Here is a 15,567-nt window from a genome sequence, read left to right as displayed (position 1 = left end):
TGCGACGTTCCCCAACAGTGGCATCATGAGCTAGGTTCATGCGTAGATGTCTTCTCGAGTAGAACACAAAAGGTTTTGTGGGCGGTGATGTGCGTTTTTCTGCCCTCCTTAGTCTTTTCTTGATTCCGCGGTATTGTTGGATTGAAGCGGCTTGGACCGACATTACTCGTACGCTTACGAGAGACTGGTTTCATCGTTACGAGTAACCCCCTTTGCTCAAAGATGACTGGCAAGTGACGGTTTCTCCAACTTTAGTTGAATCGGATTTAACCGAGGAGGTCCTTGGATGAGGTTAAATAGCAACTCATATATCTCCGTTGTGGTGTTTGCGTAAGTAAGATGCGATCCTACTAGATACCCTTGGTCACCACGTAAAACATGCAACAACAAAATTAGAGGACGTCTAACTTGTTTTTGCAGGGTATGATTGTGATGTGATATGGCCAACGATGTGATGTGATATATTGTATGTATGAGATGATCATGTTGTAATAGAAATATCGACTTGCACGTCGATGGTACGGCAACCGGCAGGAGCCATAGGGTTGTCTTTATACTAACATATGTGCTTGCAGATGCGTTTACTATTTTGCTAGGATGTAGCTTTAGTAGTAATAGCATAAGTAGCACGACAACCACGATGGCAACACATTGATGGATGATCATGGTGTGGCGCCGGTGACAAGAAGATCGTGCCGGTGCTTTGGTGATGGAGATCAAGAAGCACGAGATGATGGCCATATCATGTCACTTATGAATTGCATGTGATGTTAATCCTTTTATGCACCTTATTTTTCTTAGAACGACGGTAGCATTATGAGGTGATCTCTCACTAAAATTTCAAGACGAAATTGTGTTCTCCCCGACTGTGCACCGTTGCTACAGTTCGTCGTTTCGAGACACCACGTGATGATCGGGTGTGATAGACTCAACGTTCACATACAACGGGTGCAAAACAGTTGCGCACGCGGAACACTCGGGTTAAGCTTGACGAGCCTAGCATGTGCAGACATGGCCTCGGAACACATGAGACCGAAAGGTCGATCATGAATCATATAGTTGATATGATTAGCATAGGGATGCTTACCACTGAAACTATACTCAACTCACGTGATGATCGGACTTGGGATAGTGTAAGTGGATCATGAACCACTCAAATGACTAGAGAGATGTATTTTTTGAGTGGGAGTTTAGCATATAATTTGATTAAGTTGAACTCTAATTATCTTGAACATAGTCTAAGTCCACTTTGAATATATTTGTGTTGTAGATCATGGCTCACGCAAGTGTCATCCTGAATTTTAATACGTTCCTAGAGAAAGCTAAGTTGAAAGATGATGGAAGCAACTTTGTAGACTGGGCTCGTAATCTTAAGCTAATCTTACAAGCTGGAAAGAAGGATTATGTCCTTAATGCTGCGCTAGGAGATGAACCACCCGCTACGGCTGATCAGGATGTTAAGAACGCTTGGTTAGCGCGTAAGGAGGACTACTCAATAGTTCAATGTGCAGTCTTGTATGGCTTAGAACCGGGACTTCAACGTCGCTTTGAGCGTCATGGAGCATTTGAGATGTTCCAGGAGTTGAAGTTTATCTTTCAGAAGAACGCCCGGATCGAGAGGTATGAGACCTCCGATAAATTCTATGCTTGCAAGATGGAGGAAAACTCGTCTGTCAGTGAACATGTGCTCAAAATGTCTGGGTACTCAAACCGTCTGGCTGAACTGGGGATTGAACTCCCGCAAGAAGCTATCACTGACAGAATCCTTCAATCACTGCCGCCAAGCTATAAAGGCTTTGTGTTGAACTACAACATGCAAGGGATGAACAAGTCTCCCGGCGAGTTGTTTGCGATGCTGAAAGTCGCAGAGTCTAAACTCCGTAAAGACCATCAAGTGTTGATGGTGAGCAAGACCACTAGTTTCAAGAGAAACGGCAAAGGCAAGAAGGGCAATTCGAAGAAGAGCGGCAAGCCTGTTGCCAATCCGCCGAAGAAACCCAAGGCTGGACCTAAGCCTGAAACAGAGTGCTTCTATTGCAAGGGTATGGGTCACTGGAAGCGCAATTGCCCCAAGTATCTGGTAGATAAGAAGGCGGGCAAAGAAAAATCAGGTATATTTGATATACATGTTATTGATGTGTACTTAACCGGCTCTCGTAGTAGTGCCTGGGTATTTGATACCGGTTCTGTTGCTCACATTTGCTACTCGAAGCAGGAACTGCGGAATAGACGAAGGCTGGCGAAAGACGAAGTGACGATGCGCGTAGGAAACGGTTCCAAGGTTGATGCAATCGCCGTCGGCACAGTGTCACTTCAACTACCATCGGGATTAGTGATGAACTTAAATCATTGTTATTTAGTGCCCGCGTTGAGCATGAACATTATATCTGGATCTTGTTTATTGCGAGACGGTTACTCTTTTAAGTCTGAGAATAATGGTTGTTCTATTTCTATGAGTAACATCTTTTATGGTCATGCACCGAATGTGAGAGGATTGTTCATATTGAATCTTGATAACGGTACGCACATACATAACATTGAGATCAAAAGAGTTAGAGTAAACAATGATAGCACCATATTTTTGTGGCACTGCCGCTTGGGTCATATTGGTGTAAAGCGCATGAAGAAACTCCATGCTGATGGACTTTTGGAGTCACTTGACTTTGATTCACTTGACACGTGCGAACCATGCCTCATGGGCAAGATGACTAAGACTCCGTTCTCCGGAACAATGGAGCGTGCAAGTGACTTGTTGAAAATCATACATACTGATGTGTGTGGTCCAATGAGCGTGGAGGCACGCGGCGGATATCGTTATTTTCTCACCTTCACTGACGATTTAAGTAGATATGGTTATGTCTACTTGATGAAGCACAAGTCTGAAACATTTGAAAAGTTCAAGCAATTTCAGAGTGAAGTGGAAAATCATCGTAACAAGAAGATCAAGTTCCTACGGTCTGATCGTGGGGGTGAATATCTGAGTTTCGAGTTTGGTACTCACTTAAGACAATGTGGAATTGTTTCGCAGTTAACACCGCCTGGAACACCACAGCGTAATGGTGTGTCCGAACGTCGTAATCGTACTTTGTTAGAGATGGTGCGATCTATGATGTCTCTTACTGATTTGCCGTTATCATATTGGGGTTATGCATTAGAAACAACTGCATTCACTTTAAATAGGGCACCATCGAAATCCGTTGAGACGACACCATACGAACTGTGGTATGGCAAAAGGCCAAAGTTGTCATTTCTTAAAGTTTGGGGATGTGATGCTTATGTCAAAAAGCTTCAGCCTGAAAAGCTGGAACCCAAAGCGGAAAAGTGCGTCTTCATAGGTTACCCAAAAGAGACAGTTGGGTACACCTTCTATCTCAAATCGGAGGGCAAAGTGTTTGTTGCTAAGAACGGAACTTTTCTCGAGAAGGAGTTTCTCTCGAGAGAATTGAGTGGGAGGCAGATAGAACTTGACGAGGTTGTCGAACCTCTCATCCCTCTGGATGGTGGCGCAGGGCAAGGGGAAACCTCTGTCGTTGCGACGCCGGTTGAGGAGGAAGTTAATGATGATGATCATGAAACTCCAGTTCCAGTTTCTGTTGAACCACGCAGGTCGACGAGATCACGCGCTGCTCCAGAGTGGTACGGTAATCCCGTCTTATCAATCATGTTGTTAGACAACAATGAACCTGCAAATTGTGAAGAAGCAATGGTGGGCCCAGATTCCAACAAATGGCTAGAAGCCATGAAATCCGAGATAGGATCCATGTATGAGAACAAAGTGTGGACTTTGGAGATACTGCCTGAGGGCCGCAACGCTATTCAGAACAAATGGATCTTTAAGAAGAAGACGGACGCTGACGGTAATGTGACCGTTTATAAAGCTCGACTTGTGGCAAAGGGTTTTTCACAAGTTCCAGGAGTTGACTACGATGAGACTTTCTCACCCGTAGCGATGCTTAAGTCCGTCAGAATCATGTTAGCAATAGCTGCATTTTTCGATTATGAAATCTGGCAGATGGATGTCAAAACGGCGTTCCTTAACGGTTTCCTTAAGGAAGAGTTGTATATGATGCAACCCGAAGGTTTTGTCGATCCTAAAAATGCTGACAAAGTGTGCAAGCTCCAGCGATCCATTTATGGACTGGTGCAAGCATCTCGGAGTTGGAATAAACGCTTTGATGAGGTGATCAAAGCATTTGGGTTTATACAAGTGGTTGGAGAATCTTGTATTTACAAGAAAGTGAGTGGGAGCTCTGTGGCGTTTCTAATATTATATGTGGATGACATATTACTGATTGGAAACAATGTAGAGCTTTTGGAGAGCATAAAAGGTTACTTGAATAAAAGTTTCTCTATGAAGGACCTAGGAGAAGCTGCTTACATACTAGGCATTAAGATCTATAGGGATAGATCAAAACGCCTGATAGGGCTTTCACAAAGCACATACCTTGATAAAGTTTTGAAGAGGTTCAAAATGGAACAGTCCAAGAAGGGGTTCTTGCCAGTGTTACAAGGTACGAGATTGAGTAAGACTCAGTGCCCAGCAACTGATGAAGATAGAGAGCATATGCGCTCCGTCCCCTATGCTTCGGCCATAGGTTCTATCATGTATGCGATGTTGTGCACTAGACCGGATGTTAGCCTGGCCATAAGTATGGCAGGTAGGTTCCAGAGTAATCCAGGAGTGGATCACTGGACGGTGGTCAAGAATATCCTGAAGTACCTGAAAAGGACTAAGGAGATGTTTCTCGTGTATGGAGGTGACAAAGAGCTCGCCGTAAAAGGTTACGTCGATGCAAGCTTTGACACAGATCCGGACGACTCTAAGTCGCAAACCGGATACGTATTTATTCTTAATGGGGGTGCAGTAAGCTGGTGCAGTTCCAAGCAAAGCGTCGTAGCAGATTCTACATGTGAAGCAGAGTACATAGCTGCCTCGGAGGCGGCTAAGGAGGGTGTCTGGATGAAGCAGTTCATGACGGATCTTGGAGTGGTGCCAAGTGCACTGGATCCAATAACCTTGTTCTGTGACAACACTGGTGCCATTGCCTTAGCAAAGGAACCAAGGTTTCACAAGAAGACCAGACACATCAAACGACGCTTCAACCTCATCCGCGACTACGTCGAGGAGGAGGACGTAAATATATGCAAAGTGCACACGGATCTGAATGTAGCAGACCCGCTGACTAAACCTCTTCCACGGCCAAAACATGATCGACACCAGAACTGTATGGGTGTTAGATTTATTACAATGTAATTCACATGGTGATGTGAGGGCTAGATTATTGACTCTAGTGCAAGTGGGAGACTGTTGGAATTATGCCCTAGAGGCAATAATAAATGTATAGTTATTATTATAATTCCTGTATCAAGATAATAGTTTATTATCCATGCTATAATTGTATTGAATGAAGACTCATTTACATGTGTGGATACATAGACAAAACACCGTCCCTAGCATGCCTCTAGTTGGCTAGCCAGTTGATCGATGATAGTCAGTGTCTTCTGATTATGAACAAGGTGTTGTTGCTTGATAACTGGATCACGTCATTGGGAGAATCACGTGATGGACTAGACCCAAACTAATAGACGTAGCATGTTGATCGTGTCATTTTGTTGCTACTGTTTTCTGCGTGTCAAGTATTTATTCCTATGACCATGAGATCATATAACTCACTGACACCGGAGGAATGCTTTGTGTGTATCAAACGTCACAACGTAACTGGGTGACTATAAAGATGCTCTACAGGTATCTCCGAAGGTGTTAATTGGGTTAGTATGGATCAAGACTGGGATTTGTCACTCCGTATGACGGAGAGGTATCTCGGGGCCCACTCAGTAATACAACATCACACACAAGCCTTGCAAGCAATGTAACTTAGTGTAAGTTGCGGGATCTTGTATTACGGAACGAGTAAAGAGACTTGCCGGTAAACGAGATTGAAATAGGTATACGGATACTGACAATCGAATCTCGGGCAAGTAACATACCGAAGGACAAAGGGAATGACATACGGGATTATACGAATCCTTGGCACTGAGGTTCAAACGATAAGATCTTCGTAGAATATGTAGGATCCAATATGGGCATCCAGGTCCCGCTATTGGATATTGGCCGAGGAGTCTCTCGGGTCATGTCTACATAGTTCTCGAACCCGCAGGGTCTGCACACTTAAGGTTCGACGTTGTTTTATGCGTATTTGAGTTATATGGTTGGTTACCGAATGTTGTTCGGAGTCCCGGATGAGATCACGGACGTCACGAGGGTTTCCGGAATGGTCCGGAAACGAAGATTGATATATAGGATGACCTCATTTGATTACCGGAAGGTTTTCGGAGTTACCGGGAATGTACCGGGAATGACGAATGGGTTCCGGGAGTTCACCGGGGGAGGGGGGGGGCAACCCACCCCGGGGAAGCCCATAGGCTTTGGGGAGACACACCAGCCCTTAGTGGGCTGGTGGGACAGCCCCAAAGGGGCCTATGCGCCAAGAGAAAGAAAATCAAAAGAAAAGAAAAAAAAGGGAAGAAGTGGGAAGGGAGGGGGACTCTCTCCCACCAAACCAAGTCCAACTCGGTTTGGGGGGGGAGTCCTCCCCCCCTTGGCTCGGCCGACCCCTTGGGAGTCCCTTGGACCCCAAGGCAAGGTCCCCCTCCCTCCTCCTATATATATGGGGCTTTTAGGGAAGATTTGAGACGACTTTCTCACGGCTGCCCGACCACATACCTCCATAGTTTTTCCTCTAGATCGCGTTTCTGCGGAGCTCGGGCGAAGCCCTGCTGAGACGAGATCATCACCAACCTCCGGAGCGCCGTCACGCTGCCGGAGAACTCTTCTACCTCTCCGTCTCTCTTGCTGGATCAAGAAGGCCGAGATCATCGTCGAGCTGTACGTGTGCTGAACGCAGAGGTGCCGTCCGTTCGGTACTAGATCGTGGGACTGATCGCGGGATTGTTCGCGGGGCGGATCGAGGGACGTGAGGACGTTCCACTACATCAACCGCGTTCTCTAACGCTTCTGCTGTTCGATCTACAAGGGTACGTAGATCACTCATCCCCTCTCGTAGATGGACATCACCATGATAGGTCTTCGTGCGCGTAGGAAACTTTTTGTTTCCCTTGCGACGTTCCCCAACATATATATATATATATATATATATATATATATATATATACATATATATATATATATATATATACATACATGTGCAGCTTCCATTGGATTCTGTTGGAGATTCAAATTGATAAGGGAAGAGTTGATGCCTTCGACCCATTATCGAGACTCTTGGAACAGTTCCAAAGCCTGCAGGACATGCTCCAAGGGTAATTTTAATCATTCTTGCGCTCTATCGGTCTCTTTCGATGATTTTCTGATATATCAATTAATGAAAAACTTAGCAAATCATTATCCTTGTCGGGCAGGGTTTGGAATCGGTTCAAGTGCGTGACTCCCGGTAACTTTCCTCAGAAGCTGACCTTTAGAGCGGCTCAGGTAAGTAGTAGTATGATATACTTCTATTAATTTTCAATACATTTATGATGCTAGATTATTATTTTGATTGTATATATTCTATTCTCGTAAAGTGCGACCAGCAGCCACGGGGAACGCATCTATGCGGATACTATGTTTGCGAGACCATTCGCACGTTTACCTCTCAGCTCAAGGAGCACAGATTCGACGTAAGCAATGAACATTCACACCTCTATTTTTACCCGTCATTCTTTGTTATCATGATTGATATTCATATTCATCTCCTCTTCTTATATAGCACACGGCCATGAGGACGAAGGTCCTACCAGAGCAACGCGCGATTGCTGTTGCAGAGGAGCTTGCGGGATTTCTGAGAACGGAAGCTATAGATGACAAAGGACGATTTAGTGTAAATAGGGGCCATTACTGATGTTCGTCCATGTAATCGAATAGACGGGCTCTAGTCCCGATAATTCAGATATGCATATAATTGTATATATATGCTCGCTTGTAAGATAAGTTAATCTTATATATATACGCATAATTATTTCTATTTAAATTATATGAAAACTAATTCCTGAACACCAAACGAGGCATGACGTTAATCTCCCGAACACCTAAACCCTAAAACCCTAAAACCCAAAAATAATTTTCATTCAAAAAAAACCCAAAAACTAGCAAAATCTGAAAATCTTTAGTCCCGGACCGTGTAACGAACCGGGACTAAAGGGTCTGCCCTTGTGGCGCTATGAGGCGCCCACGTGGAGCACCTTTAGTCCCGGCGTGTAAGAGGACCGGGACGAAAAGGTTAGGCCTTTAGTCCCGCCCCTTTAGTCCCGGCTGGTGAACCGGGACTAAAGCCCCTTACGGGCCGGGGCTATAGGCCCTGTCCCCACTAGTGTATGTTTCGATAATAAATATCATTGGCAGTACAAATAATATTATCCATGCAGTTAATGGATGCAGTAACTACATACTCATATGAGTTACTCGTTTTGGAAATTTATAATGAAGTCCCTAATGGGCTTACAATTCCAAATCCAAAATAAATCGCAACATATTTGTGTAAAATTTCAAAAGTCACTCTATGGCTCAAAATAGTCGAAAATCATATGGTACTCCCGACTAAATGATTTCCTTCTTCTGAAGGATTACTCAAAGAATAATGATTGTTTATGTGTTAACAAAGGAATACCAAATTTGAATTCCTTATATCACCTCAGTGTATATTGATGATTTTATCATTAATGTCTCTACATGACCTAAACATACATAAAATCATCTCAAGACGGAAAATTTGGATTTAACCAAAATTAGCTTAAGTATAGAACTTGAGCATTCACTCAAGAATACATATCAATCTACATATATCCAAAACATATACGAGAAGTTCTATTTGGATATATCATATCAATAAATGATATGTATGGTCATACCACCCAAATAGGGTACAAATCCATCCATACCTAGAGGTGATAATGAAGTGATACTAGGATTTGAAGTTCTATATCTCACTAATATTAAATCACTCATATACTTGCAAACTACGTCACGCGTGACACTATATTTGCTATCTTTATTCGGAGTGCAACCCCAAACAAAAGGTATATGGTTGATATAAGTACTATCATCTTATATCTGAAGATTACATTAAATCTTGAATATTTCCATCAGGAAATAGAAGATATGACCATGATATGATGTAATGATATTGGCTTTTTATTTGATCCCAACGACGCCATATCAATGACTGAATTTGCTGGAATAGCCTTCACACGAAATTCATATAAATGGATTTTAATGGTTATTTCCACTTATCATTCTGACATAATTGCTTTATCCTAAAGCATTGCAAAAATATGTATGGCTTGGCAGAATGATTAACCACACTCAAAATCGTGTGGTTGAGATTCATCAGAATCACATAACTTGATTTATCAAGATACTTCCACTTGTGTTACTCAATACCTACAGGTTATATGAAGAGCAATATCACAAATCACATTGCTCAGAAATTACTTATCCTCATGGATTATAGAAAGTTGAGGAAATAATTTGCAAACAAAATATTGTGATAATCCAATAGATTATACACAGTCTCATGTTCATGTCAATGGCATTGGTACGAGACATCCTCCATATTTGCAAAGTTTAGAGGGAGTAATCTCCGAGACTATAACCTATTAACAATCATCATATTGCATATATTGTACTCTTTTTCCCTTGATGAGTTTTTCCATAATGGTTTCTCATAAAAGGTTTTTAACGAGATAATATAAACACAAGCATCTATATATGCCATATCATTTTCTCCTTATATTTTTTCCATTGGGTTTTAAAGGAGTTTTCAATGGCATGTACGATTGCACTCTTTTCCCTTATGAGTTTTCCCTCAATTTTCTCATAATGGTTTTTAGTGAGGCAATATCCTCTTAAAGATCATATGTCATACTTTCCATTTTCCTACCAGGGTTTTTAAAGGAAGTACTCAAGACATATTAATTGTTCTCTAAACTTATCAATGAGTTTTCTCCTTCTTCAAAGGTTTTCTCATATGAGTTATCAAGAGACAATGATCATCATATGTTGCATCATTTTCTCCTTATTTTTTCCACTGGGATTGAAGGAGTTTTAGCAACATATCTACTCCGTTCTCCTCACATTTTTCCCACATGGTTTTTTGGGGAGACTCTCAAGATTATCTGGAAGATTTCTCAAGATGAAAGATCTATATGCAAGAAGCTTTCAAAGATGAAACATTCAAGTAGCGGTGTTGTACAAGGGGGAGTGTTAGAAATTAATTAGTAGATTAATTAGCCAAGGGATGTGTCCAACCCCGAACAGTCGTGTCTCCTCTCTCTCTCTATTGCCAACAGACACCTGTTCTAGAGGGATACCTCCGAACAGACACCTCTGCTTCGCATCTCTTCCAGATGTATATATACTTGAGAATAGAAATCAGGACTCATCGTCCATTCACTTTCATTCAATCTCGTTTTTCTCTAACAGCCTTAACCAGATCGGGCATAGCAACCTCATCAACGCTCTCGTGGCAAAGCCAATATACAGTATGCAAAACGACCACATGGATTATCTTTTTGCTAGGTGGTCTACGGACCTGGACGTATCTTTTACTTTTAGTGCTTTTCTTACTGCCTTGACAATTGATGTATACATCTGGACCTTTATTTTAGACTTTTCTAGAGACTACCGATTTATAGTACCCCACCGTGAGTGGTTTATAAACACACACACCGTTAACCATGGCAGTCCAACTGTTCAGGCGGTCCTTGTGCTGCAGGTGCGGGTGCGCGTGCGCGTGCGTCAATTGTGTGGGAGAGGGTTCAACGCAAGGCAGGAACCAGATCGATGGACCGAGCGACCGACGAGGAATCGAGAAGCTGACAGGAGGACCAAGTCATCTCCCTCCCCGGCCATGGGTCCAACTCAATCGAAGCTCATATTCCTTCCTTTCCCCCGGTCCAATTCGGCAGCCGGCCGCCCCTCCCCCGAAGATTCCTCCCACCACTATTTCCAAATTCATTTGCATTTACATACATATAACCATCGAGACCGTGAATGGCGACCGCCCGGCCCCAGATGCCGCCCCCGCCGGCTCGCCTCCTTTTCCTTTAGACCTTTACATGCCGTGCGTGAACCCGCAGCGTTCCATATCTCCCGCAAGATTCAGAGCTAGCCACTAGGCAGGCGGGCAGGAAGCTGGCCATGAGCGCAAAGAAGAACCATAAGCAGCAGCAGCAGCAGCGTGCCGTGGCGCAGATGGTGGTGGCAGCAGCCATGGCGACCCCATGCCCCACCAAGACCCTCTTCGTCGCCCTCGGCTTCGCGCTCGGCATCGTGGCGACCCTGTCCCTGATGGGCTCCACGGGGTCTTCGGCTCTGCCAGGTGCCGCCCTCGAGCTCTTCTTCCCGTCGCACCCCGTCAACGTGTCCACCGAGGTGCGGCCCCGGCAGCCACCGCGGCCGGTGCAAGTGCAGCCACAGGCGGCACCGGCAGTCAGCGCCTCGTCTCCGCCACCGGTGCCCGTGGCCGACGCAGGCATTAGTAGGCATGCGGCTCTGCCGGTACAACCACAGACGGCACCAGCAACCGGCGTCTCGTCTCCGCCGTCGCCGCCGCTGGTGGCTGATGCCGGCAGCGACAAGAAGCGTGCGGCTCTGCATGAGAATGCGAGCACTGCCGAGGAGGAGGGTGGACGGAGGCCGGTGGTCGACGACGACGACGACGACCGGCTGATGGCGCTGGCGTCGGCGGCGCCGAGGGCGGTGCGCGTGGGGGCCGGGGGCGCGCCCAAGGTGGCGTTCCTGTTCCTGGCCAAGTGGGACCTGCCGATGGCGCCGCTGTGGGAGCGCTTCTTCGAGGGCCATCGCGGGCTCTACTCCGTCTACGTCCACACCCACCCGGCATTCAACGCCTCCGCCGCCGCCTCGGACGACAGTGGCTCCGCCTTCCACCGCCGGCACATCCCCAGCAAGGTACGTACGTGCACATCATCATCACGATCACACGTTTCGGTTTCTATGCGGTCGACGTTTCGGTTTTTTCTCTCCATAAAACAGCTGCAAACACTCGAGTTGTTGGCTTTTGAAAAGGAAAAATGCATGCATGGCTTGATTTCATACCAAAGCGGTACCCTTTTCTTGACTTGACGCGATGGCACGGAGAGATCCAGGAGTACGTACGTCGTTTTCCTTCGAGAAGGATAAGTAAATATAAATTATTAGTCCATCTGAGCAGGCCAGCCAGCTAGGTGTCGGGAGAGGCATGCAGGTGGTTAACATAAACTAGCAGTGCTAATTAAGTACCACTGTGTATGCTCCGTCCTGTCCTGGCTTCATCATCGACGCGATCACGTGGGAACCGCGGAGTTCCACACGCGACGTATGATGCGAGATCGCGCGATGCACCCCAAGATGCCTCAAACGACGTACGCCATTGTTGATTTTTCCATTTTTTATTTATTGCAATCTCTAGCCAAAACCTTTTCTTAATTACTACTAGTATCTCGTTAGCTTAGCTCCCAAACCCATAAACGATGGACGACGTGCCTCGGGCGCTTCGTCGGCCGGCCTAGCCAAGCCAACGAACAACAACAGCAGCGCGTAAAGCAGCACATGCACATCTAAGCTAGCGCACGCAGCTGCCTGAAGGCACGGCACTCACGTGGGCCTGCCTTCCCCGCCATCCATCAACACATCTCCGACAACCACACAGTCGCACAGACAGAACCACTTGAACATCCATTTGTTTTTTGATGAGAACATTTTTTCCTCTCATTTTCAATGTGCACATGCATGTCGCAATGGTAGCGCATTGGTTCCAGAGGAGCAATGCTACAACTACAGGGAGTTTATATAACGTTTACGGACTAAGCTTAGATGGGATATTTTGATTGGTTTAGGATGAAGCGGGGCCACCTTAAAAATCAGGGGGGAAGATTAGTGAGAGGAGAAGGGTTAGTCCGTTAAAGTTTGTATAAATCATCCGTAAGTTTAGCATTTTTGGTTCCAGAGTGATCATTTACGTAAACAAAAGCCAAATTTGTAGGAGAGTGAGTGGTCGTTCTTGTCCCGGCGATAGCTCTCCATCGAAGCCATACCTTTCTTGCATGGCATGACATGCATGGCAATATGGCATGCCTCGTGATCATCGATCGACCTTTCTCTGTTTCCAACCTCACCCACCCCGCTGCATGCACCTTCACCACACAGAGCAGAGACCACCGGCCGCTTCACGGCAATTCATGCTGGCCTTCCTTCCTTCCAAGCTGTCGTCAAAGTCCGAACCGGAAGGCGATTTGTCGACAGAACACGTGGTGAACTGAACCCAGCATTCCTGGCATACAAACCTGTAGGAGTACTCGTAAACCTGGCGAGGAAATATCTTGTGCACTTTGCGTATGGGGACAGTGACCCTTTTCTAGTAAATTTTTCCTGAAAGGAAAGAATATCTTGTGCACTTTGCGTATGCATGCATGTCTACTTGGGCCTTGAGAATCGTCTGAGTTAATTACCTCACCCTCCTCTCCGTTGCTCACGCATGCATGCATGTGTACGCCAAGATATAAAATATTCAAAGCAGCTATGTTGACCGTCTACACGATGGGAAAAATCACTTTATTTTTCACGGAATGCGCTAATAAATCTTGCGAAATTCTCGTAGTATTACAATATTAATACAGATATTGTACTACTCCCTCTTTCACAGTTTAAAAGGCACGCACGCGTACCTAGATCGTCAATTTGACTTATATAAAATATATATTATTTAACATAAAAGTTATATCATTATAAAACATCTAAAGTTTTTAATGATTTTTTTTGTTATATATGCTTTTGATTAAATTGATCAAATTGACGACCTAGGTACATGTGCCAGACTTGTAAACTGAAACGGAGGGACTAGTATTGATCTCGCATGATGAAACATGGCAACAAAGTTTGACCGCGTGTGTCATAAGACAAAACAATTTTCTTTTTAAAGAGAGCGTCATCTTCTATTTCATTTAATTGAAACCATTGTCTATTATTGTACTAGTATTTATCTCACATGATGAAACATGGCAACCAAGCTTATAGTATTTGTAATCATACAAATTCATTAAACGTGTTGCCATTGTTACACAAACAGGAGGTAAAATGGGGCCACATAAGCATGGTGGAAGCCGAACGACGTCTCCTGGCGCATGCACTGCTGGACCACTCTAACGCCCGCTTCATCCTCCTGTCAGAGTCGCACGTCCCGCTCTTCGACTTCCCCACTGTCTACTCCTACCTCATCAACTCCACCAAGGTGTACATGGAGTCCTACGACGAGCCGGGTGGGACGGGTCGGGGTCGGTACAAGCGTGGCATGGCACCCACCATCACCCCTTGGCAGTGGCGCAAGGGATCACAGTGGTTCGAGATGGACCGTGCCCTTGCCGTCGACGTCGTTGCTGATGACATCTACTTCCCGGTCTTCAAAAAGTTATGTAAGCACAACTGTTATGCCGACGAGCACTACCTGCCAACATTCCTCCACATCCGACACCCTAAGGCGGCCGCTGGGCGAATCGTGACGTGGGTTGATTGGTCCCACGGCGGGCCCCATCCATCGAGGTTCACGCGGATGGAGGTCACAGTGGACTTCCTGCGGTGGCTCAGGGGCGGGACGACGTGCGAGTACAATGGGAGGACCACCACAATATGCTTCCTGTTTGCGAGGAAGTTCCTTCCCAACTCGCTCACCCGCTTCTTGAGATTCGCGCCGAAGGTGATGGGCTTTGGTTGAAGGACCAATGCATATACGGGACTAGACAAAGAACAATTCAACTTTCAATTTTTAGTAGGATACATTATGACACAATTCTTTGACTCATGTTCACATTTATGTAAAGCTCTATACTATGTATACCTAAGGATAGACTTTCATTTTCTTTATTCCACCTTTTAGAATTCATTTTGTAATAACCAATGTACATAACCGTCTCCATGAATTTGGGCCCTCGGGCAAAATGTAAACTGGGGCTCTGAAAATTGAAAAACATCATATGACTAAATCACACCATCTCTTAATAACATACCTTGAAAATGCACAATATTTATAAATATATCAAATATTAACACTAAAACAGTAAAGGTGGTACTAAACCAGTAAATCGACATCCTGTTCCCCAGGAAAGCACAATCCGTTAGTATTTCTGGAAATGGAATCTTCAATTATGACTCCATATTTAATATTCTCCCACACATCATTTTCGGGTGCCATTGTCACCAATCCATTGAGTATTTCTTGTAGGTGGTGTGGAGGATATCGGTTTGAGGTTGTATGTCTCCCAGTGATTTGTGGGTGCATGTATCCTGCATATTGAAAAACCACTCTCATGATGGGAATACCCGGTTATTTATGTTCCATGAAGCATATGGAATATTTTACCCACGATAAAGGAAAAATAATTTGAAGGAGAGTCTTGCGGTGACCTGGTTATCATGATGAGAATTTGATTTGTATAGTTTGAATTGCCTATTATTGTTTTTACTGTTCTTTGTAAATGCTTGTTTGACACCACCATTTAAAACTTATGTTTATGTATTTT

At 44.8% G+C, this 15,567-nt stretch overlaps 1 protein-coding gene across 1 annotated transcript; it reads left to right on the top strand.

Moving 5' to 3' along the window:
- Positions 1 to 11,047: 11,047 nt before the first annotated feature.
- On the top strand, positions 11,048 to 14,991 carry LOC123418931 (glycosyltransferase BC10-like). The gene is made up of 2 exons (XM_045107091.1): positions 11,048 to 11,965; positions 14,121 to 14,991. The coding sequence occupies exons 1-2, from the start codon at positions 11,195 to 11,197 to the stop codon at positions 14,760 to 14,762; spliced, it is 1,413 nt and encodes a 470-aa protein (XP_044963026.1). The 5' UTR covers positions 11,048 to 11,194; the 3' UTR covers positions 14,763 to 14,991.
- Positions 14,992 to 15,567: the final 576 nt, after the last annotated feature.

This window comes from Hordeum vulgare, chromosome 1H, assembly GCF_904849725.1.
Source record: "Hordeum vulgare subsp. vulgare chromosome 1H, MorexV3_pseudomolecules_assembly, whole genome shotgun sequence".
Taxonomy (NCBI): domain Eukaryota; kingdom Viridiplantae; phylum Streptophyta; class Magnoliopsida; order Poales; family Poaceae; genus Hordeum; species Hordeum vulgare.
This window is presented reverse-complemented; position numbering and strand designations above follow the sequence as displayed.